We start from the raw sequence: 22,686 nt of genomic DNA on the forward strand, positions 1-22,686 counted from the left end.
AATTTTCTTTAAGAGCATGCTAAAACTGTAATTGGGTGTCGTTCTGAAAATGGCCATAAGATTGCGCCAGAAACCTGGGTTGTTTGGAGTGCCTCAGTGAATCTCTGTTTCCTTCTGTTGGAGAGTATTGCCATTCCTTCTAATGACTGTTACTGATCATTGATGTAAGTCTGTTACTGAACTGTTTTTTGATACTGGACTTTGATATCTGGATTATCCCTGGACTGGACACTGACGGAATTACCTGTGAGTGACTTGAACTGCTTATCTGGAACTTTGCTTAAACGTTTATTGGAAGTAAAATCCTACATTTACTGTACAATGTATCTGTGTGCTTTTTGTGTGTTGTTCTTCACCACTCTCACTACGTCTCCCTGTATGTGCTCATTCTCCTAACAGGGAATTATTTCAACAAATACATCATTTTGTGCTGTAATTTATATTTTTATAGACCCCAGTTATAATTGCCTTCCAGAAGGAAAAAAAACACTTCCAAGCTATCCAAATCTCAGGGGACAGGGAAACAAAGAACATCACTGCCTCTGTACATTGTTCTCCGACTTAAATGTCAAAGTGGGGAAGTTCTCCAACATGTACATATAAACAATATCAGACAAACGTAAAGATTTCTTAAAACTTTCTCTTTATGAGTTGATGTTTATTGTTCAGTTCAGGTCTCATCACAATGATAAAACACTTGGGAAGAAAGATACACATTAATAAGCCAGCACTGGAGGAGATCATGGAGAAGATCTCCACTGCCAATGTATATTTTCCCCTTGTGCTTAGATAGGTTGGAATAAAGCACAGCCAAACACTGCAGAAGACCAACATGCTGAAGGTGATGAATTTGGCTTCATTGAAACTGTCAGGTAAATTCCTAGCTAGAAAAGCAGCAGAAAAGCTAATCAGAGCAAGAAAACCCATAAAGCCCAAAACACAGTAGAACATGACTGAGTCTTCATTGCACTCCAGGATGATTTCTTCAGACACTGAAAGCACATCAAAATCTGGAAACGGTGGGGATGTTATAAGCCACACAGCACAAAGACTTAATTGAACAAGAGAACAGGATAGTAGAATGAAACTGACCATCCTTCCCCCCACCCATTTCCTCAGCCTAGAACCAGGTTTGGTGGCCATAAATGCTAGAACCACAACAAAGGTTTTGGCCAATACACAAGAAATTGCCACAGAAAAGATGAGACCAAAAGCTGGTTGTCGAAAGAGACAAACAAACATATTGGGCCTCCCAACAAATAGAAAGACACAAAGGAAAGAGAGGAGAAGAGAAATTAGCAGTGTATAAGTGAGATTCCGGTTGTTGGCTTTGACGATAGGAGTGTCTTTGTGTTTGATGAAGATTGTGATTACCAAAGTTGTCATTAAAGAAAAGCAAAAAGAAAGAACAGTCAGACTGATCCCCAAGGGTTCTTCATAGGACAAAAAAGTGATCCGCTTTGGAATGCACATATTTTTGGCAGGATTTGGATATTGATCTTCAGGACATGGAGAGCACTCATCCTTGTCTGAAAAAGAACACAGTGCAATTGATACAGTTGATTGTAGACAGTCTATATACATAGGGTTGTATTTGAAAATTTCCTACCCTTCTCCTTTGATATTTTTCCCTCTGGACATAGACGACAATCATAGCAACAAAACAACTGTCCTTCTTTCTTGGCCTTGCTGTGTCCTGTCTTACAAGGATCATTACACAAAGATACAGGTAATGCCTATCAATGAATGAAGAAGAGTATTTTAAGATACAGAGAGGAAAGGAAGAGCTTGGAGAGTTTACGTGATGACCCGTAGTGCCTGAAAAAATAACAAAAAAACTCAAACATGAATCAAGGTCTTGTAATGCCTTCAACTTAACTGTGCTGTTTTATTAGTCACAGTTTAAATTCAGAAAGTAGATAATGAAGCAAAAGGAAACCAAAAACAAATCTCATTGACCGAGAGTTCCAAGACAAACCAAGATAATTAATCACACGTTCCAGGAAGATAACCAGGGAGAGTCCATTGGAAGAATGCCAACAAAGGTAAACCTCATCCAATGAAAGCACTAATTTGACTCCAGTGTCTGTGAAAATGCAGTTCCAAACTCTTATACAGAGCTCACAGCTGCAACCCATGAGGAGGATCATTGCCCTCTTCTCCAGAGTAGACCATGTCTTTCCCTTATCCTTTCCTCCCTGCATGCCCTAGGATGGATAGGGGATGGGCCTGGATCCTCCTCTGATTGCTCAGCCGGCTTCTGCCCTTCCCCAGCCTCCTCCACCATTTCTGGAGCCACACTTCCACTCCCTATTGGCTGTTCCGCCTCTTCCTTAGAGTCAGTCCCCACCAGGGGCATGACGGTTACATGGAATCAACAGATTAAAAAGAAAGTAATGTTATATCATAATTTTAGAAGTAATTGCTCTGAAATTATAATTAATTAAATATCAACAATAATTGTATTTATGGCCATTGATAATCATGATCACCACTCTTCAAAGACCATTTCTGTGCTGGTTAGTTAAAGTTGGTTTTCACAACTTCTGAATTTTGAAGTCAACAGACTGATGAAATCTAGCAGCTTTTACTTCAAAAACATGAAAACCATTGTCCATAATTAACAGGGAACCAGGAAAGGATAAAACATTCAATAGCAATTGCTAGAAAAGTAAAAAAAAAAAAAAAACATCTTACTGATACCTTTCCTTCTCCAAGATATTTGTGCCTAGGTTAGTCAGAAATGATGCTCTGAGACTTTCATCAATACAGATAGTTAAATGAAGACAGACAAATCTAGTTTTTAAAAAAAACTAACCCTATTAAAGCCTAATGGCCATGTGATGGAATCTACAGAAATATTGAAGAACTTCTCTGCTGGAGCTGTGGGATCTATCACTCCAACTTTGACCCTAGCAAAAGATTGATTCGGGAATGTGATCCAGTTGATAATATCAAAACCACCAATGAATTCTCCATTTTTATCAAAGGAGATCTTTTCACCAACACTGTTGTTGAAACTCACTCTTCTCAAAAAAGGATGAACCTGAAACAGAGGCAATCAAAGATGAACAAAGGGTGAGAAATAATTCATAATTGTATGTTTAAAAACATACATGTGAATGTTTTTGTAAACAAAGAAAATATAAACACTTTTTTATTTTAGTTGTAGGCCAGATTTTTGAAATAAAATTAACATAGAATTGCAAAATAAAGAGTCAGCAAAAAAAAAGCTCTGTAGTTTAATTGCGAAAGCTACTTAAGCCAGATCACTTCTAATAAATATATAATAAATACTAGGATGTATAAAACTACCATATACCATAAGTACCCATTTCACACACTAGCAAGGTTATATTTTAAAATGCAACAAGCTAGGGTTCAGCAGTGTGTGAACCGAGAAATAAGAAGTAGAAATGATTTTTTTGAAAAGGCAGAGGAAGTGCGATCATATTTCCTGCATTTGCTGGATTATGAGAAAGCAAGAGAGTTCCCAGAAAACTATCTACTTCTGTTTCATTCACCATGCTAAAATCTTTGATTATGTGGATCACAACAATCTGTGGCAAGTTCTTAAAGAACAGGGAGTACCCAAACTCCATACCTGTCACCTGAGAAGGCTCATTTCAGCTCTTCCTGATTCTGCTTGGCACCTCGCCTGTTTCCTGCCATCAAAGGCCAGAAAGGGGAGGTGGAAGATGAAAACTGTGTGTGTGTGTGTGTGTGTGTGTGTTTGTGTGTATGTGATGGGAAATCAGGAGGGGGAAACAACAAGTGAGAAAGACCTGTCAGATCCTGCTTGTACCAGCATCCCAAGGCCAAGCAACCTGAGTAATATGCGGATTATCCCCAAAATTTTAAATGTTCTCAAAACATGCTGGCGAGCTTTGTTTCACTGGAAATGTGTGTGTCTCTCTGTGTGTAATTGTGGGTGAACCTTTTTTGTACCTGGCAAATGTGGGTGAATTCAGAGTTGGCTTGACATTGCTACAATCAACACCTTTAGTAAAATAACTCATTGCTTTAACCAAATGGAGTCAAGGGCCCTTCTTTCTTAAGGGATGATTTTGGGCCAGGTCCAGTGGTCGGCTGCTGGATGGTCAGCGAGGTTCGGGTGAATTCCTAGCTCCACCCACCCACCCATTGTGCTATGCTTTCCCTAAATAAGCAACTTCCCCCCAGTCTAGGCTGCCCAGGTGATTTCCATGCTGCTCTGCTACACTCACTGGGGCTGCCTGAGTCAATTAGCTGCTATTTGAAGCTGCATTTCAGCAACAAAGTGGCTCATGACCAGAAAAACCTTGTCAATAAAAGTGTATCCCTGCTCTGGGCAGGTCTGACATCTTCATGTCAGCCAAAAATCAACAGTTAGAACTGGACATGGGACAACTGATTGATTCAAATTTGGGTAATAGGCTATCAGTGGTGGGATTCAAATTATTTTACTACTGGTTCTGTGGGCATGGCTTGGTGCACGTGTCAGGGAAAGGATACTGTAAAATCTCCAGTCAGAGGTGGTATTTGCCTGTTCTCTGAACTACCCAAGATTTCTGCTACCGGTTCTCCACAACTGGTCAGAACCTTCTGAATACCAAAGCACATCTTGTGAAATGCGAGGCTGGATGAATCACAAGACAGAATTAGGATTGCTGGTAGAAATATCTGTTCCGGACTAGCAGGCTTGAAAGCCTGCATTCAGATTGGTCTGCTAACAGCGGGTCGTGATTGGTTGCTCCAGACTGATCTGATTGGCTAGTTAACAGGCTGCCACGATTGGGCAAACCAAGCGCGGCAAGCTCAAATCGATGTCATTGGCCGCTTAGCCGCAGCCGGCTCTATAAAAGGGGCCGCTGCGGCTAGGATGTTTCGCTCAGATCTGAAGTCACTAATAAAGAGCTGTTGTTGCTATCTGAGTCTTGTCTCCATTCTTGGACCCATCCTTCCAGACTTAACACTGGCGACGAGTGTGGGATACGGAGACAGCAGAGCTGACTGAGCACTCGCAGAAGATTGACAGAGCATGTGGCTGACAGCGCGCAGACGTCGGCAGAATGGCCAGCAGCGCTATACCACCCGCCCCATTCAATCCAGCCAGTGAGGACTGGGACTCATATGTGGACAGGTTTCAAATGTTACTAGAGTCCAACAATCTGAAGGATGCCACTCCCAGCAAAAAACGAGCAGTTTTCCTGACGCATTGTGGGCCCGCCATCTTTAAGATGGCCAAAGCACTTGCAAAACCAGCTGAAGTCAAATCAATGGACTGGGATACCCTTGCTCCCATCCTTCGCAACCATTACGTCCCAGCAGTACCGACTCTCATCCGCAGACACGAATTTTACCAAAGGGATCAACGAGAAGGTGAGAGCATCGGGGATTTTGTGGCTGACCTAAGGAATTTAGGTGGGTTGTGTGGCTTCGCTAATCTAGAAGAAGCCATGCGGGATCGAGTCGACCTTGGCCTAAGAGATCCAACAGTCCAAAGCAAGATCATGGCCAAGGGAGACATCTCCCTCGCAGATTCCATAGCCGATGCCACTGCAGCTGAAGCCACCCATAAATCAGCAGCACGAATGCGCCGGGCAAATGGGGCCAGCCGCCAACCCACCAGCGATACGGCAACGCCATCAGAGAAATGCACGTCAGCCACCCATCATGAAGACATCGAATCTTCATCAGATAGTGAAGAGGAAGAAGTCCACAGACTCCGGTCAGAACGCGAGCAATGAGACCGGCGGGGTCGTAAATCGAACTTCCAATGCGCCGGGTGTAGTGGGAACCTCCCACGATCCGAATGCAAATTCCTAGACGCCATCTGTCGTTTTTGTGAAAAACGAGGGCATATTGCTAAAGTATGCTGGAACAAAAGAGGTTCCAGCCCCAGACGGAGAGAAAACAGTCCCAGAAAAACTGATGGCACCCCCAGCACAAATCGGGACTGCCCAAACAACCAGTGGAACCAGTACAACAGACCCCAGAAGTTTACTGGCACACCCAGATGGGAAGAAGCACATCAGACTATCACCATCGGCCACGCTTCATCCTTGGACACCAAAAAAATCCTTGTAGAGGTCACCATCGAAAATCAACCGTGCATCATGGAAGTGGACTCCGGGTCTTCCCTATCCATGGTCTCCTGGAAAACCCTAAAGCAGCTGATTCCAAACTTCCACCGCCGAGACCTCAGCAACCAGAGACTCATATTAAAGGACTACCAGGGCAACCGGATTCCGGTCGCTGGCACCAGTCATTTCCAGGTCTCCTTCAAGGACCACTCTGCAATACTACCACTCACCATCGTTGATAGAGACCGACCCAGCCTACTGGGTCTACAGTGGTTCGCGCCATTAGGAATCGGAATGGCAGGCATCAACCATACTGAAGACGAAGACTGGGAAGCGGCCCTCATCCAGGACTTCCAAGAAGTCTTCAGTGAAAATCTAGGCAAGTACAAGGGGTCCCCTATCTCCTTTAACCTCCACCCTGACATTGCGCCCATTCGCCTAAAACCACGCCGAGTCCCTTTTGCTCTCAAACCCAAAATTGACGAGCAACTGGACAAACTAATTGCACAAGGCGTGTTAGAACCGATTGATCACACCCGATGGGAGACCCCAATTGTAACTCCCATAAAACCTGACGGGTCTTTGAGAATCTGTGGGGATTACAAGGCCACCCTCAACCACGCGTTACAGCAGAGCACCTATCCGGTACCAGTGGTCCAGCATCTCCTACACTCACTTGGTGGTGGCAGAATATTCGCAAAGCTTAACCTGGCCCAAGCTTATCAACAGTTGCCAGTAGATGCTGAAACCGCCGAAGCCCAAACCATAGTTACACACAGAGGCACGTTCAAATGTAACAGGCTCCAGTTTGGAGTAAGCGTAGCACCAGGCATCTTCCAAAGTCTGATGGAGAGGTTGTTGCAGGGCATTAAAGGGGTCATGCCCTACTTCGACGACGTGTTAATAGCCGCCCCAACAAGGAGTCAGTTAGAGAAATGGCTAAGAACACTCCTACAAAAGTTCCAGGACGCTGGCCTCAAGGTAAAAAAGGAATAGTGCCAGTTATGCACTGAAAGGGTTGAATTTCTTGGTTACCTCCTTGACAAACAAGGAATTCACCCTACAGAAAAGAAATTGGCAGCCATCAAAAATGCCCCGAGACCAAAAAACAAAACAGACCTTCAAGCCTTCCTGGGACTCATTAACTTTTATAACATTTTCCTACCCCAGAAGGCGACCGTCGCTGAACCCCTTCATAGACTCCTCGATAAAAAGGCTTCCTGGATTTGGGGACGATGGGAGGAACATGCCTTTCAACAAGTAAAGGACCTTTTAACTTCGGATGCAGTGCTCATCCAATATAATGAAACACTTCCATTAACTGTGACTTGCGACGCCTCATCTTTTGGGGTAGGAGCCATCCTGAGCCACGTCCTACCTAATGGTACAGAGGCGCCTATTGCATTTTTTTCAAGAACTTTGTCAAAAACGGAAAGGAACTATAGTCACCTAGACAAGGAAGCCCTCGCCATTGTATCTGCAATCAAAAGGTTCCATGAGTATGTGTATGGGAGATCATTTTCCATCATCACAGATCATAAACCATTACTGGGCATCCTGGCGGGCGACAAACCTACTCCACATATTCTATCCCCTAGAATGACACGATGGTCGGAGTTCCTAGCTGCCTACGACTATCAATTGAGACATCGCCCGGGGAAAACCATCCCCCACACAAACGCTTTGAGCCGCTCTCCACTACCGGAACTGCAAGATGACCCGGCTCCCACACTACCAATACTACAAATTGAGACAATTCCCTCACCTCCACTAACAGCACAAGACATCGCATTAGAAACCAAAAAAGACTTATGCTTGGCACGAGTTCTTGGCTGGGTGGAGAGGGGATGGCCAGAAATCGAACCCAACGAAACCTTTAAACCCTTCAAGAACAGACAACAGAACTCTTCTCACAAAAAGGGTGCATATTGTGGGGAGACCGAGTGGTCATACCAGCAAAACTACAAAAAAAAGTTGTACGATTACTGCACGATGGGCACCCGGGCATCGTACGTATGAAAGCGCTGGCAAGGAGCTACGCCTGGTGGCCAGGTATGGACAAACAAATTGAAACCTGGGTCGCCACCTGTAGCAGATGCCAAGAGACACGCTCGGCCCCAACAAAAGCTCCACCAGCCAAATGGGAAATGCCCAGAGGGCCCTGGTTGCACATCCATATCGATTTCGCGGGACCTACAAAAGGGCATACCTTCCTAATAACAGTAGATGCATACTCTAACTGGCTCGAGGTTAACAAAATGAAGACTACCACCACAGATGCAGTCATCAAGAAATTGAACAGACTTTTTGCAATGCACGGCCTACCAGATGTCCTGGTATCTGACAATGGCCCTCAATTTACCGCTTTGGCCTTCAAACAATACTTAGCAGACCGTGGCATACGACACGCATTGACATCACCGGCTCACTCGGCAGCGAATGGTAGAGCTGAACGAATGGTTCAGTTCACAAAAAGAACTCTACAAAAAATGGAACAAGGCAACATCCATGATAAAGTCACCAGGATGCTCCTTCTCCAGCACATTACACCAAACAGTACGACCAACTGAACTTCTGATGACTTTGAAAACTCAGATCGCCCCTAGACCGCCTACACCCTGCGTATACCCCGGAAAAGCCCCTGGGCTCCAGCAGTAAACACCGTGCCTTTAAGGTAGGATTTGCAAAAAAAAATTCAGGAGAACCATTATGGATCCCTGCCAAAATAACACAGATTACAGGCCCCCGCTCCTACCGCCTAGAAACCGCAGATGGGAGATTGTGGAAACGCCACATTGACCAGTTACGGTCCACGCTGACCACATCTCCCATCAGTGACCCCTACCACGAAACCAGAGGGGGAGGGGAAACCACGGGTTCTGGAATAGAACCAACATCTGGCCGAGAAGAACAAACCCCACGATCACCACATCAAAGCCTACAATACTCACCAGCTGAAGTAGAGCCTTGGCAATCGGGCGTTTCACCTAGAAGCAGCAGCCAAGCAGGTTCAGCAAGCCCTGGGAGCCCAAGCGGTAGCGACGAAGGAGGCGATTCAATCATCCCGAGGTCACCAGAAGGATGTCACAACTATGGAACTGGCTCACCGTTCCAGGCAATTCCAGCGAGCAGCCCGTCGGAACCCGAGACCGAACACAGACATTTTGAACTGCGCAAATCAGGTAGACAGGTGCGAAGACCCGCCTACCTGTGAGACTACATAACCCCACCCTTTAGACAGAACCTAGAGGGGAGGGGTGTTCCGGACTAGCAGGCTTGAAAGCCTGCATTCAGATTGGTCCGCTAACAGCGGGTCGTGATTGGTCGCTCCAGACTGATCCGATTGGCCAGTTAACAGGCTGCCGCGATTGGGCAAACCAAGCGCGGCAAGCTCAAATCGATGTCATTGGCCGCTTAGCCACAGCCAGCTCTATAAAAGGGGCCGCTGCGGCTAGGATATTTCTCTCAGATCTGAAGTCACTAATAAAGAGCTGTTGTTGCTATCTGAGTCTCGTCTCCGTTCTTGGACCCATTCTTCCAGACTTAACAATATCAACAACCTGAGATATGCAGATGATACCACTCTAATGGTAGAAAGTGAAATGGTTCCCTTTTTTAAAAGAAAAAAATCCTGTTCAATTTTTTTTATTTTTTTTTTTCAATTTTTAAATTCTTTGTTAAAATTTTAATATTTTTTTATCCTTAAATATCATGTTTAATTTTAAATTCTTTTTTCAATTTTTATATCTTTTTCAATTTCTTTTTTCAACTAAACATTTGAAAAATATAGTTTACTTACTTTAATTCTTTAGAAATTTTTAAATTCTTAATGATCTAAGAGAAAAAAATAAAAAACCACTGAAAAAGAGGAAGACACTTAAAACAGGAAAGATAGTGATGAATTTTTCAAGGGAACAAAGAACTCCTGTAAACTTTTAGCAACAGGGAAAACATTTATTTTTTTAGTTTTTTAGCAAAAAAAAAAAAAGTAATTGAAATAGACACTGACATATAGTGACTTGCAAATATGTTTCAGCTTATGCCCACATAGCTCAAATACTTTGGCAACCTAATGAGAAGAGAGGACTCATTGGAAAACACCCTGATGTTGTGAAAGAGTGAAAGCAAAAGGAGAAGAGGATAGCAAAGAATGCTGTGGTGGGATTCAACTAATTTAACAATTGGTTTTTTCTAATGACCGATCGGGCAAGGCTGGGGGTGGGGTCATGTGACTGAGTGGGCATGGCCAACTCCATGTTATTCATGGCAAGGTGTGGCAGTGTGACAGGCTGAAGCAGTGGTGGTGATGACCGGAACCTTAGACTTACCTTTGTACAGCAACAGCCACAAGTGATTGTCCAATGCCTTTTCTCTTTCTAGGTCTCACTGCGAACAGTCAGGGTTTTCTAAAATATTTTTGCAGCAGGAAATGGTGGGCAGTTACTTATGGCCTTTGTTGGTACAGCTGGGCACAACTCCAACCCGAGACACCTGTCTTTGGCTGCTGCTGAACCTTTCCTTGTGACAAACAGCCTAAAGCCACTGCCTCTTTGCTGGCTCTAACAGCTTGCAGCCACTGCCTGGGAGTTGGACTTGATGACCTATGAGGTCCTTTCCAACTCTGGTATCTGTGCTAATGATCTGGAGACTACAGCCTCTTTTCTGGCACAAACAGCCTGCAGCCACTGCCTCTTTGCCGAGGTAAAGGGTCTGCAGCTGCTGCCTCTTTGCTGGACTGAACCAAAATGATTTTGTGCCAACAAAGAGGCAACGGCTGCCATCTCAGTTTCGGCTGAACAAAGAGGCAGAGGCTGCAGGCAGTTCACATTGGTAAAGAGGTGAAGGAAGGCTCACCACACAGGCAGATAGCTGAGCCACATGATTGGTAGTGGAGAATGGTTAAAGAAGGCTTGGCAGGGAGCTGCACTGTGTGGGACGCTGGGGCGAAGGCAGGCCACGTGGAAGGGGCTGGGCCAGGACTTTGGAATTGATTGCAGCCTTGCAGGCACATCAGGCAGAGATAAGAGCAACTTAGCTGGGCCATGGGCATCGTGTGGGATACCATGGTGAAGGCAGGCAACCTGTCTGACCCACAGAGACCATGTGGTGGAGGCAAGTGAGGGAACCAGAAAACAGCAGTAGCGATGCTGCAGGCATGATTCTAGGCACCAACCAAGCTGGGTGGGGTGAGATGAGGAGTGATGGTGCAGGGTGGGGTGGGGCCAGGCAGAGGTGCGATTTGCCAGTTCTCCGAACTGTACAAAAGCAACGAGTTTGCTTGAACCTGTGCGAACTGACTGAATCCCACTTCTCAAAGAATGAGAATGCTAAATAGTGTCATCAGCACAATGAACATTAATTTGGGAAAATTCGGGAAGACAATGGATTACAGCGGGGTGGGGTTGGCATGCTATGGTTCATGGGGTTTCAAGACTCAGACAAGACTTAGTGACTGAATACCAACACAATAATTGGGGCAGTACAGCAACCCTTAAGTACAGGTGTTCGTTGTTCAGTGACTGCTTGTTCAGCAACCATATGAAATTGTAACAGTGCAGAACAAGTGGTACTTATGACTTCCTTACTGTGCTCATATGATCACAATCCTGGAAGTTAATAATTGGCCTGGATTTCTGACTGTCATGGCAACCTACAGTTACTTGATTGTGATTTACAATATATCTTTCTGGCTTTCTACAAGCAAAGTCAATAGGAAAGCTAGAAGGAAATTGGAAGTAGTGATCACATGAAGTTCATGCTTTAAAACCTATGCAATCCTCACTTAACAATGGTTACAGGGGTCTTCCAGAACTGTTATTGCTAAACCGCATGTTCTAGGGATGTCACAATTTATAACTGCATCACTTAGCAATGGAAATCCAACTTCCAATGACCATAATAAAGCAAGGTCTGCCAGTTAAATTTACAACATAATGGAAAATAGATTTACTTTTAGAAAGTAAAGTCTAAAATTAATTTAGAAAATAATTTTAGGAAACTATATTCTACCTCAGAAATAAAATCTCTAGAAGAGGTTAAGCCAGGGGTCTGCTACCTTAAACACTCAAAGAACCATTTGGACCCATTTCCTACAGTAAAGAAAACACTGGGGGCCAATAATTGAAGAACTGGTATGATGAGGTGGGAGTAACCCACTCAACGTACTCACTCCCACCCAGTCACGTCTAACCAGCCAGTCAGTAGGGCAGAGAACCAGTTGTTAAAATGCCTGACCTCTCTCCTCCCAGCCACCTCTTGCCACACCCCGCCCTGAGTGTGTTGTCTTGGTCTATCTTCAGTCTCTCTTATTCTGATTCTGGTTCTCCAGCACCTCATCTCTATCTCCTGTCAGACAGACTGTAGCAGGAAATGGCAGGAAGCTACTTCTGGGCTTTATTGGTGCTGGAAACACATGACCTGCTCTCCACCCCAAGCCACTGACCTGCAACAATGCAAACCCGCATGGCTTTGCCATCTCTCTCTCTCTCTCTCTCTCTCTCTCTCAGTGTCACTGTCTCTGTCTTTCTATCTCTCTTTCTCTGTCACTCTCTCTGTTTTTCTTTCTCTCTCTCTCTTTGTTTTTCTCTTTTTCTTTTTCTTTCTCGCTTTCTCTCTCTTTCTTTCTCTCTCTCTCTCTGTCTCTCTCTATGTCTCACCATCTCTTTCTGTCTGTCTAACTCTGTCTCTCAGTGTCTCTCTCTGATTCTGGTTCTGCAGCACCTCATATCTATCTGGGTCTCGCTGTCACACCGACTGCAGCAGGAAATGGTGAGCAGCTACTTCCGGGCTTTGTTGGTGCTGGAAACACACGACCTGCTCTCCACCCCAAGCCACTGGTCTGACCTGCAACAATGTCAAACCCTGCATGGCTTTGCCATACCTGAGGGTGAAGGAACCCCTGAACTGGTGCTGGGTGGAGGGAATCTAATGTTCGGAGACCGACGAATCAATGAGCAGCATGCTGATGATCAACTGGTTGGCAGAGAGCTGAAAATCAGCTGGCCATTGGGGAGGTGGGGCATCACAACACCAGCAGCCTGCTGGCTTGGTATAAAAAGTCAGTGACATCCAAGATGTGAGAACGAGCCGCTGCCGCTGCTGTTACCAGGGCCAAGTGGGGCAGGATCACATTGTGGCTCTGCTTTGTAAAAGGCTCCAGGAGGAGGAGTGGACCCCCATCTCCTCCATTGTGAAGCACACTAAATTTCCCTGTGCTTTACAAGGTGCTGCGTGAGCAGCAGGCAGGCCATGGAGGTGGCAACAGGAATTGTGTCAGGAGCTGCAGCAGAGGGCTGAAAGAGCCACAGGTTGCCGACCCCAGAGATAAGTGGTGGGAATTCAGGACTGTAGGGCAGTGACATTTCTTTTATTGGATGCATTAAAGCAGAGTCAGAGTCAACATCTGCAGGAGCTGCTGGAACTTGAAATCCAGCATTAAGTGGATACTTAATTTAATGGCTTAGATGTCCATCATTTCAAATTTATTATTGTTTCATCTCATGGGAGTTCATATATCTCACAAAAAGTAGGCTCAAAATATTATCCCACCTTGGTCTTCTTTTACTGAGTGCACTGAGATATTAAAAAGACCTTCACTCCCTCTCCTTCTCCTCTTAGACCCATGTTCTTGGAAGCATATAAGGTCCCTCTCATTCTTCTCCATCCATTTGCTCCAAAAATAAGCATGTGTTGTTGTGAATAACTGGGTGTAGAAATGGTCTATGAAGAGGCCAGAACCCTATGCCTCATAAAAAGGGAACATCAGCCATGGTGGCACAGTGGTTGGAATGCAGTACTACTTCTGCTGACTTCTGGCTCACTGGATCAAGCCTTCCATCCTCCCAAGGTTGGTAAAATGAGGACCCAGATTATTGGAGACAATATGCTGACTCTATAAACCGCTTAGAGAGGGCTTTAAAACACTGTGAAGTGATATATAAGTCTAAGTGCATATACAAGAACAACAACAATACTAACAATAACAACAAAAACACAGCTTCAGCAAATGATGTGGAGGCAGTAAATCACCTCCTTCCATTTATTTATAGACTAAATTTATAGAAAAAGAATGGAATGTAGTGAGGAAGTGGAGTCCAAGGAAAAAGAGGATGCATTTCAGAGAAGTAAAGGACAATTCAGTTTGGATATTATGTCTGAGAAAAAGAGGAGGAAGATAACCCCTCCCTAATAATTCATTGAGTAAATTTTAGATACAGATAATAGAGTGCTCAGATTGACAAGGTTTTATCTATAGGTGTAAAACAAGAAGAAACCATCTTAGAATTATCATCTGTCATTTTTGGATTTGGGCTTGACAGGAAGTATATTCTAAGGAATTTTGTAGAATGCCCTTTACAATTTTAATATCAGCATATGAATATTTTTATTACTGAATACATTATTACATCTCACTTTTTGATTTTCAGGCATCAATATTCCTGGAGAATATTGTTTGCTAGAGTTTATGGACACATGATGCACAACTACAGATATGTTGGTTTCTGTACTACTCTGCTAACAGACTTACCTGCCACCACAATTGATTGTGAAAATGTTTCCGTCTTTCTTTCATCCTTGTTGATACTCTGGATTTGAACAGAGAGAGAGATTGCAAAGCATGTGCTACAGCATAGACTGCATTGTAAATATTGTAACTCTGGCCACTCATTAGTGTTTCAAACACAGATGTGGGAAGATTCTGAAGCCTCTCCTGTCCAGTACATTTCTTCTCAGAGGTCTCAGTTTTTGAGTTTGGAAAGAAACAATTGAATGCCTGTTCCCAAAAATCTTTCCGAAAATGATCATTCTGGTTGTTGTTGTTGTTTGGATTCAAGTTTTGAATAAATACTTGGAAGTCTTGGATCTGCTTTGTGTGAACTGCAAAGGATAAAGCACCATGTAGGAAATGGATATCCCAAGATTTTTGCATGGCAGTTGATGTGTAATCTGTCTGAGCATTTATAAGCCAGATCTTATTCTTCTTTGGTATATCCTCCACTTCTGAAAACTGGAGGAAAGTTCTCAGATGTGCTAAGGACAGAATTTCACCATATAAGATTATCACATTGGCTGTGCTGTTCATGAGAACATGATATATATGTAATCCTTCATCTATAGCATCAGTAAAATCACTGTAAAAAGCCACATTTGATAACTCTGATATGAATTCAATGCAGATACCATGCTCAGAAAATGTGGGGAGCACCTCCTGGAGGAATTTTTCTCCTTTTTCATCCTTTACTACAAGAATTCCAATCCAGGTCCATCTAAAATACAGCAGCAACTTCAGGAGGCCCTTACGTTGGTGGGATTCATTTGGAAACATTTGTTGGAAGAAAACTGCTTGAGTCTCTTTATCCATGACTGGAGCAGATCCATAGGTCAACTACAGATAAATAAACATATGCAATTGCAAACATCAAGGTGAGCTTCTGAAAACATATACATTCATTTGATTCCTTCGGTATCTTTGACCTTATATACTACAATTATGCAACCAGCTGGGTTTTTTTTAGGAAATATCGACAAGATGTCACCCTTGTGGTATCCGTAAATACATTTTTCTGAAGTAGTCTCAGTGTGAATATTTCAAATTTTAACCATAGTTCAGTGTCTGGAATTGGGGCATGTTCTGCTGTGTCAGATATCCCCATTTCCTGTTCAGAATTACAATTGTTCATGCTGCTGTGATGATTCTATCAAACAGAAAATATTATCTAGGAATCTGAAAGGTCACTCCTTTTTACAAAGAGAAGCATATAGATGTTTGTGGAATATAGATGATAATGTATATCTTCAGCACATCTTACCTGAGGTACTTTGTAGATGCACAATAGAGTTGCCATGTGAAGAGAGATGTCAGATGCCCCGATGACTGCAGTCAACATTTTTGAGATCCCACATTTGTAGTTAGGGATGAATTTTCCCTGAGTGAAAGGCAGCAACATTGAGGCAAAGTAAGTCCAACGTGGACTAAAATTGCTGTTAAAAATGTGGAAGCCCATTGTGACATTGGGTAGAATCTGGAGGTTTTCATTAATCTCTTTTACAGAAAAAGCTAAGGTCAGAATATGCTGGTAATTCTGAAAAACTATTCTGTAAGGCAAAATAAAACAACACAGTAAGAAAGGTTTGTTTCACATTATGTGCCTTGCAATCCTTCAGTACAGCATATTTTGTGGAATGTGTTTAATAATTCTTATTTCTATGTTCTACTATTATATGCAAAAGGAAATTGCTACTTTTTGGTTCCAGAAATATCAGAGAAAACTTATCATGGGAAATATGTGTTTTCCCTTCCTTAACTGCAGTAACAGCTTCATAAATAGAAGCATACATATATGTATATTAATAGATATTAATATGTGATTTGTTATAAATGGAGATTTGATCTCTATTTTAACTATTTCAACTTTACTTGGAAATTTGAAGTAAAATATAATTTACATAAAATTATAGACATCCTATTTTAGATATTCTTTTCTGGAGTTTTTGTCATTAGTGGAAAATATTTCAAGCTTCATGTGATTTACCGACAAGGTTCAGAACTTGACAATAAATTAATGATGTACTTACATAAGTCCATCATGAAATGCCTGAGAAGGATCTTGAATGAAAGTAATGGGACTAGAAGATGCAAAGAAGGCAGAAATAATGCCAGCAATATTAATGTCTCCAAGCTGATGATAGGTGTGCCGAATAGGAAGAGGCTCCTGAAAGTCACATTGAAGGGTAGGAGTCTTACACTCCACTTCAGGCAGTGCTATTAACAGTAATTTCACGAATACTAACATCTTCCATGAGTGTCTTCTTTCTGTGTACAAATGCCTCTCTCTGCAACAAGATGTTTGAAGTAGATCAGAAAGATCAGCCTTCTCTAGATGTTTTTCAAAGAAAAAATTATAGAATGCAACATAGTAACAAATCAGCAGACAGAGCTTTGGGGCTCCCAGCCATGAGTTGGAATAAGATGGGGACAATAAATAATATTATTGAGTGTTAGTTGGTCCTATTTTCATAGAGTCCCATAGGATTTGGGGGATATGAATTGGATAATTCCATAATGATAGTGAGATAGTCACATATATGAACAAGTTCAAAACATGTGAGGACTTGCAGAGGCAGGAATGCATGAGCCACAAGACAAAAATAAAATAAAATTGTTAGATCCATAAAGTGAAATGGATATGTAAATATATGTATGTGTAAAGGCATTATTATAATTCTATTCTATTCTATTCTATTCTATTCTATTCTATTCTATTCTATTCTATTCTATTCTATTCCATTCCATTCCATTCCATTCCATTCCATTCCATTCCATTCTATTCTATTCTATTCTATTCTATTCTATTCTATTCTGCCTGTTACTCATTATGATATTGTAAACATTCAATAATATTTAAAACAGTCTTCACATTATTTCGTTGCTGTCTTTTTGACAGAAAGCCTGCTTGATCTTCATGTATATACCTGTAAAATCTTCTTTAGTCTTTCTACCAAAATGGCAGCAAAGGGTTTGTAATCCATGTTTAATAATGCAATTGGTCTACAATTCTTTGTCTTTGTAACATTTTGACCCTCCTTTGGTAGCAACACAATGTCCACATCTGGGATATTCCTCCCTTCCCCCATAGTATATCATTTAATCTGTCCGATAGTGGTTGGAGAAGTTCATCCTCAAACACTTATAATATTGGCTCCAATATCCTTTGTGTCTTTTTCTGAGATTCTTTTCTTCTATAAAAGATTGTGCTGTATAAAATAGCCCCTCATAAGCATTTTACTAGCATCCCATACTGTCATTAAGCTTTTCACTTTACCTATATTATTCTCAAAGTACTCTTGCAGTTCATTTTTATAATCTATTACAATCCTTTCTTTTTGTAGAATAGCTTCATTTAATCTCCATCTAAAACTTTACTCTTAAAACCAGAAGTACAGTATTATGATCAGAAAAAGATTTAGGCAGAATGTCTACTTTCAGAATTTTATTTGTGAGATTTTTAGATATCAATTCTGCCATGGCTCACTGAGTTACCTGATCAACTGGCACTTAGAATCACTGTGTGCCTCTCATTCAAGTGTTGCAAAACTATCTACTCAATCAAAATTATGACCATTGAACCTACGGTTCCATGCAGTTATTCAAGGGTTTCAAAACTCTTATCTACTCAACCAGACTTATGATCATGAAGCATGCGGTTCTACTCCGTCATTATACTTCATTGAATCTCCTAAAAGGAGACTATTACACAAATTGGATATTAGCATGTATTGGAATTCTGATGGAATTTATTTGAATTTACTAGAATTATTTTTTGTGCCAGATATTTCTTAGACCTTTGCTATTGAGGAGAAAGCATATGGCCAGCTTTTAAATTTACACCATGATTTGTAGGTGATGACTACAAGTGGTGTGCATCAGGGAATACCCTCTGTCTGATTGCTTCAGAAAAAAAATCATAGACCTTCCCTGTTTAAAAAAATTCTTATTAGTTAAATACTAATAAGAATTTTTTAAACGAAGGTCTATGATTTTACACTTCTTTTACACATTCCAGTGCATATGTATTAAGATGCCAGTAAAGACAAACTTGCAATTCACATTTAATCGATATATTTAGTCAGAGCTCTCCATAATATACTAAAATATGTCAGTATATCAATAATGTGAATAAATATGTCAGTACTGTTAGGAATGTAAGTCTCCTAACAGTTATTTGGGTTGGAAATGTATAAACTAGGATAGACATTATCTTTAAGAGCCTGCTAAAACTGTAACTGGGTGTGTTTCCGAAAATGGCCATAAGATGGAGCCAGAAACCCGGGTTGTTTAGAGTGCCTCAGTGAATCACTGTTTTCTTCTGTTGGAGAGAGTATTGCCGTTCCTTCTAATGACTGTTACTGATCATTGATGTAAGTCTGTTACTGAACTGTTTTTTGATACTGGACTTTGATATTTGGATTATCCGTGGACTGGACACTGACTGATTTACCTGTGAATGACTTGAACTGCTTATCTTGGACTTTTCTTAACCGTTTACTGGAAGTAAAAACCTACATTTTACTATACAGTGTATCTGTGTGCTGGTTGTGTGTTATTCTTCACCACTCTCACTACGTCTCCCTGTATGCGCTCATTCTCCTAATGGGAAATTACCTCAACACTGGTTATTGGCCCAGGCCATACCAGGCTCAGATAACTGAGAGTTGGTGTGAATGCACAGTACTGTATACAGACAGCTGTTTACTGTTTAATTGTGGGTTACTATCCTGGTAAAAGATGGTACAAGACACTTCAACAAGTCTATCACTGATAATCCGGTTGGATGGAACAAACTATGTTTCCTGGTCTATGAAGTGCAGTCTACTTCTGCTTAGAGAAGGGTTATGGACTGTAGTTCAAGATCCACCAAATGTAAATGCTTGGTATCCAGAAAATGAGGACAATGCCAAGAAGCTTGCTGACTTTAAATGGAACAACAAACGAGATCTTTGTATAACTGGACTAACACTGAGTGACCAGCAGCTAGTTCATTTTGGTGGAGAAGAGTCTGCTGCTATGTGTTGGTTGAATTTGAAGAGGATTTATGTTCGTGACAGTGTAGGTGCATACATACATCTTACACGTAAACTGTTTAGAGCACGTCTTCTGAAAGGTGGAGATATGTTAGCTCATTTGAACTTCATGAAAATAACTTTTCAAGAGCTACATGAAAAGGAACAGATATTTTCAGAGCTGCATCAAGTTTCCATCATTCTTTCCTCATTGGATGAAAGTTATGATTACGTATCTTCACTGGAAGTCCTGACCAAAGATAAATTGAAATTGACTGACATAACCAGAAGGTTGTTAGAAGAAGCAAGAAGATGACTGGATAGGGACCAACTGAGGAAGGAACAACCACAAGAAAAGAATTTGTCTTCAACTGCCTATACTGTTAGGAAATGTTTTTCTTGTGGGGCTAGAGGACATATAGATAGATTGTGTAAGAAGGGAAAACAACGGAATCCTGGTAATCACCAGAAGGCCAAGAAGAATGTTAGTTTAGCTATGTCTAGCAATTCAACAGTAAACCATGATTTGTGGGTTGTTGATAGTGAAGCATCACAATGCATTACTAAAAAAAAGAGAGAGAGGTTTATAAAGATGTCCACGAATAAGCAACATATATCATTGGCAAATGGTTGGAAGATGAAAGCATCTGGTGAAGGTACTGCATATTGTTCATGTGTAAATGAGCATTTAACCATGTTTTATATACCTAAACTGAAATTTAATTTGTTATCAGTAAGGGCTTTAGTTAATATTGGTTATGTAGTAACCTTTAGGGGAGATAACTGTATAATAGAGAAAGAGGGTAAAAGTGTTACTGCTAATTTAGAGAATGATTTATATGTGATACATGATGATCAGTTGAAGATGGCTAACTCAGTTTATAATAATGTTAAGCCACATGATGAATGTATATGCTTACTGCATAGACGTCTGGGGCACATTAATTTCAAAATGCTCAAACAAACTGTTAAATTGGCAGAGGGAGTAAAATTGAAACTCTGTACCATGTATTTAAACTGTAATGCTTGTAGCCAGGATAAAAGCAAGGTTACTCCAGCAAACAGACTTAATGGTTTTAAGACCAAAGAACCTTTAGAGGTTGTGTTTGCTGACATAATTGGTCCTAAGAAACCTAGTTTAGGAGGTGCCTAAATACGGTTTCTGCTATCTCATGAAAAACAATACAGAAACATCCCAACATTTCTTTAACTGGCTAAGGTTTGCAGAGACAAAAATGAGGAGTAAAGTAATTACTTTAGGTTCTGATAATGGGATTGAGTTTGTTAACAAAAGATTCCAAACTATGTTGAAACTGGCTGGTGTTGAACATAAACGTTCTGCACCTTACAGACCACAACATAACTCGTTTGTAGAACAAAGAGGGCAAACATTTCAAGCCATGGCTCACACTATGTTATCTGATTCAGGTTTGCCTGAAGCACTGTGTGTGAAGCCATAATGTGTAGTAATCATGTTTTAAACAATGTAGTTAACACAACTACTGGTGAATTGCCATTCACTCGTTGGCATGGCAGAAAACCAAATTTAAGTTATCTACACGCATTTGGAGCTCCTGCATGGGTGCATATTCCCTTAAAAGTAAGACTGAAAGGGCAACATAGAGCTAAGAAGTTATTTTTTGTAGGTTACGAGGCCAACCATAGATCGCTTAGATTTTGGGATCCAGGCACAGCTCATGTTCATTGTAGTGCTAGTGCAAAATTTCTTGAGCAAGTTGGGTGGGATAAATTGGAACAGGAATCCAGCAATGATATTATTATTATTTTTTTGAAATTTTTTATTGATTTTTAAGAACAAACATAAACAAACAAAACATAAAAAATGAAAACATAAAACATCTTTTTTGAAAGCGGCATGATCCCGGGTTACATCTCTTCGTACAGACTCAAATTCAAGTTCATGCTCATTTTTATATTCCATTTCATATCTTATTACTATTCTACATTTTCTATATAGCTTCTCCACTCTTTTAACTTCCCTAATTTTATTTTATTTATTCCATCTCAATTCAAATTGTTATATTTATATTCTTTGTCTGTCCTGTTTCAACTATCTACTATCTATTCCCTTTTCACTTTCATTCGCTGCTTCCGACTCTTCTTTGGGAGCAATGTTATCTTTTATAAAATTTAAATTCCAGGGTACCTTAGTTGTTGCTTTTTATCCCGGTCAGCCAAAATTTTCACTTCTTAACTTCCTCCTGCACTTTCTTTTATGGTTCAGTGCTTCTTTGAGGAGGCCATCTCTGACTGTCGCTCTACCGCCTTCCGGAAAGGGAATTTGACCAACTGAGGAGGAGAGATGCGGTTCCCCTTGACCCTGCTGGTGGTCCCCCATCTTCACTACCTCTACATTTGGATGTCTTAGCCCCATAGCCAGCTGGCTTGGAGCACTCCAGCGGCGAGCCCAGGCAGAAACTGTGCACGATCGCGGATTCCTGCCTGCCGCCGAAGCCCTGCAAACTGGAACTCCAGCAATGATATTATTATTGACACCCAAATAGTCCCTAAAGATAAAATTAGTAAACCATGAATAGCCATTAAAGAGGAAGCACAGGAGGAAGTAGGAGAACAGGCACAGGAGGAGAGAGAAGAACAGGAGTAGGTGGAACAGAAAAGTCCACGAGCAAGCCCTGTATTACAAAGACGTTCAACCCGAGTAACACGACCAACTGATAGATATCAGGCTAGTGTTGTATGCCAAGTGAATACAGTTCCAAGTAACTATAGTGAACTAAACCTGTTTTCTGCTAAGGATCAGACTGCTGGCAGAAAGCAATGGATAAGGAACTGGAATCATTAAAAAAGTTGGAGGTATATGAAAATGTTAAGTTACCACCAGGTAAACATGCCATAGGATGTAAATGGATATATAAGCTTCAGACAGGTGTGGATGGGACTGTTACCCATAAAACCAGGTTAGTAGCAAAAGGGTTTGATCAGACAACAAATGACTATGATGAGGTATTTGCACCTAGTCTGAAGGCTACTACATTAAGGACAGCTTTAGTGTGGGCAGTTAAGGAGGAATACATTGTAA

At 41.5% G+C, this 22,686-nt stretch overlaps 1 protein-coding gene across 2 annotated transcripts; it reads right to left on the reverse strand.

The window, feature by feature from the left end:
* Positions 1 to 430: 430 nt before the first annotated feature.
* LOC148129266 (vomeronasal type-2 receptor 116-like) lies at positions 431 to 16,837 on the reverse strand. 2 transcript variants are annotated; one of them, XM_087946565.1, is made up of 5 exons: positions 16,641 to 16,837; positions 15,875 to 16,160; positions 2,819 to 3,046; positions 1,610 to 1,736; positions 431 to 1,529 (listed from the first exon to the last, which is right to left on the reverse strand). In XM_087946565.1, exons 2-5 carry the CDS (start codon positions 16,067 to 16,069, stop codon positions 631 to 633), a joined length of 1,449 nt encoding a protein of 482 aa, XP_087802691.1. In that variant the 5' UTR covers positions 16,070 to 16,160; positions 16,641 to 16,837; the 3' UTR covers positions 431 to 630. The 2 variants fall into 2 exon arrangements, with proteins under 2 accessions (XP_087802691.1, XP_087802690.1); XM_087946564.1 differs by lacking the exons at positions 15,875 to 16,160; positions 16,641 to 16,837 and adding an exon at positions 14,593 to 15,077.
* Between the last annotated feature and the right edge of the window lie 5,849 nt (positions 16,838 to 22,686).

Source organism: Notechis scutatus, chromosome Z (assembly GCF_049901735.1).
Source record: "Notechis scutatus isolate UNSWTSFEM ecotype Mainland chromosome Z, rNotScu1.2, whole genome shotgun sequence".
NCBI classification, from domain to species: Eukaryota; Metazoa; Chordata; class Lepidosauria; order Squamata; family Elapidae; genus Notechis; species Notechis scutatus.

Coding starts and splice junctions, on each gene's coding strand:
- LOC148129266 (XM_087946564.1), bottom strand. CDS start 14,994: ATGCAAAAATCTTGGGATATCCATTTCCTACATGGTGCTTTATCCTTT. Junction 3,047..14,592: donor ACAATCAATTGTGGTGGCAG/GTAAGTCTGTTA, acceptor CCTCTGTTTCAG/GTTCATCCTTTTTTGAGAAG. Junction 1,530..1,609: donor AAAAATATCAAAGGAGAAGG/GTAGGAAATTTT, acceptor GTTCTTTTTCAG/ACAAGGATGAGTGCTCTCCA.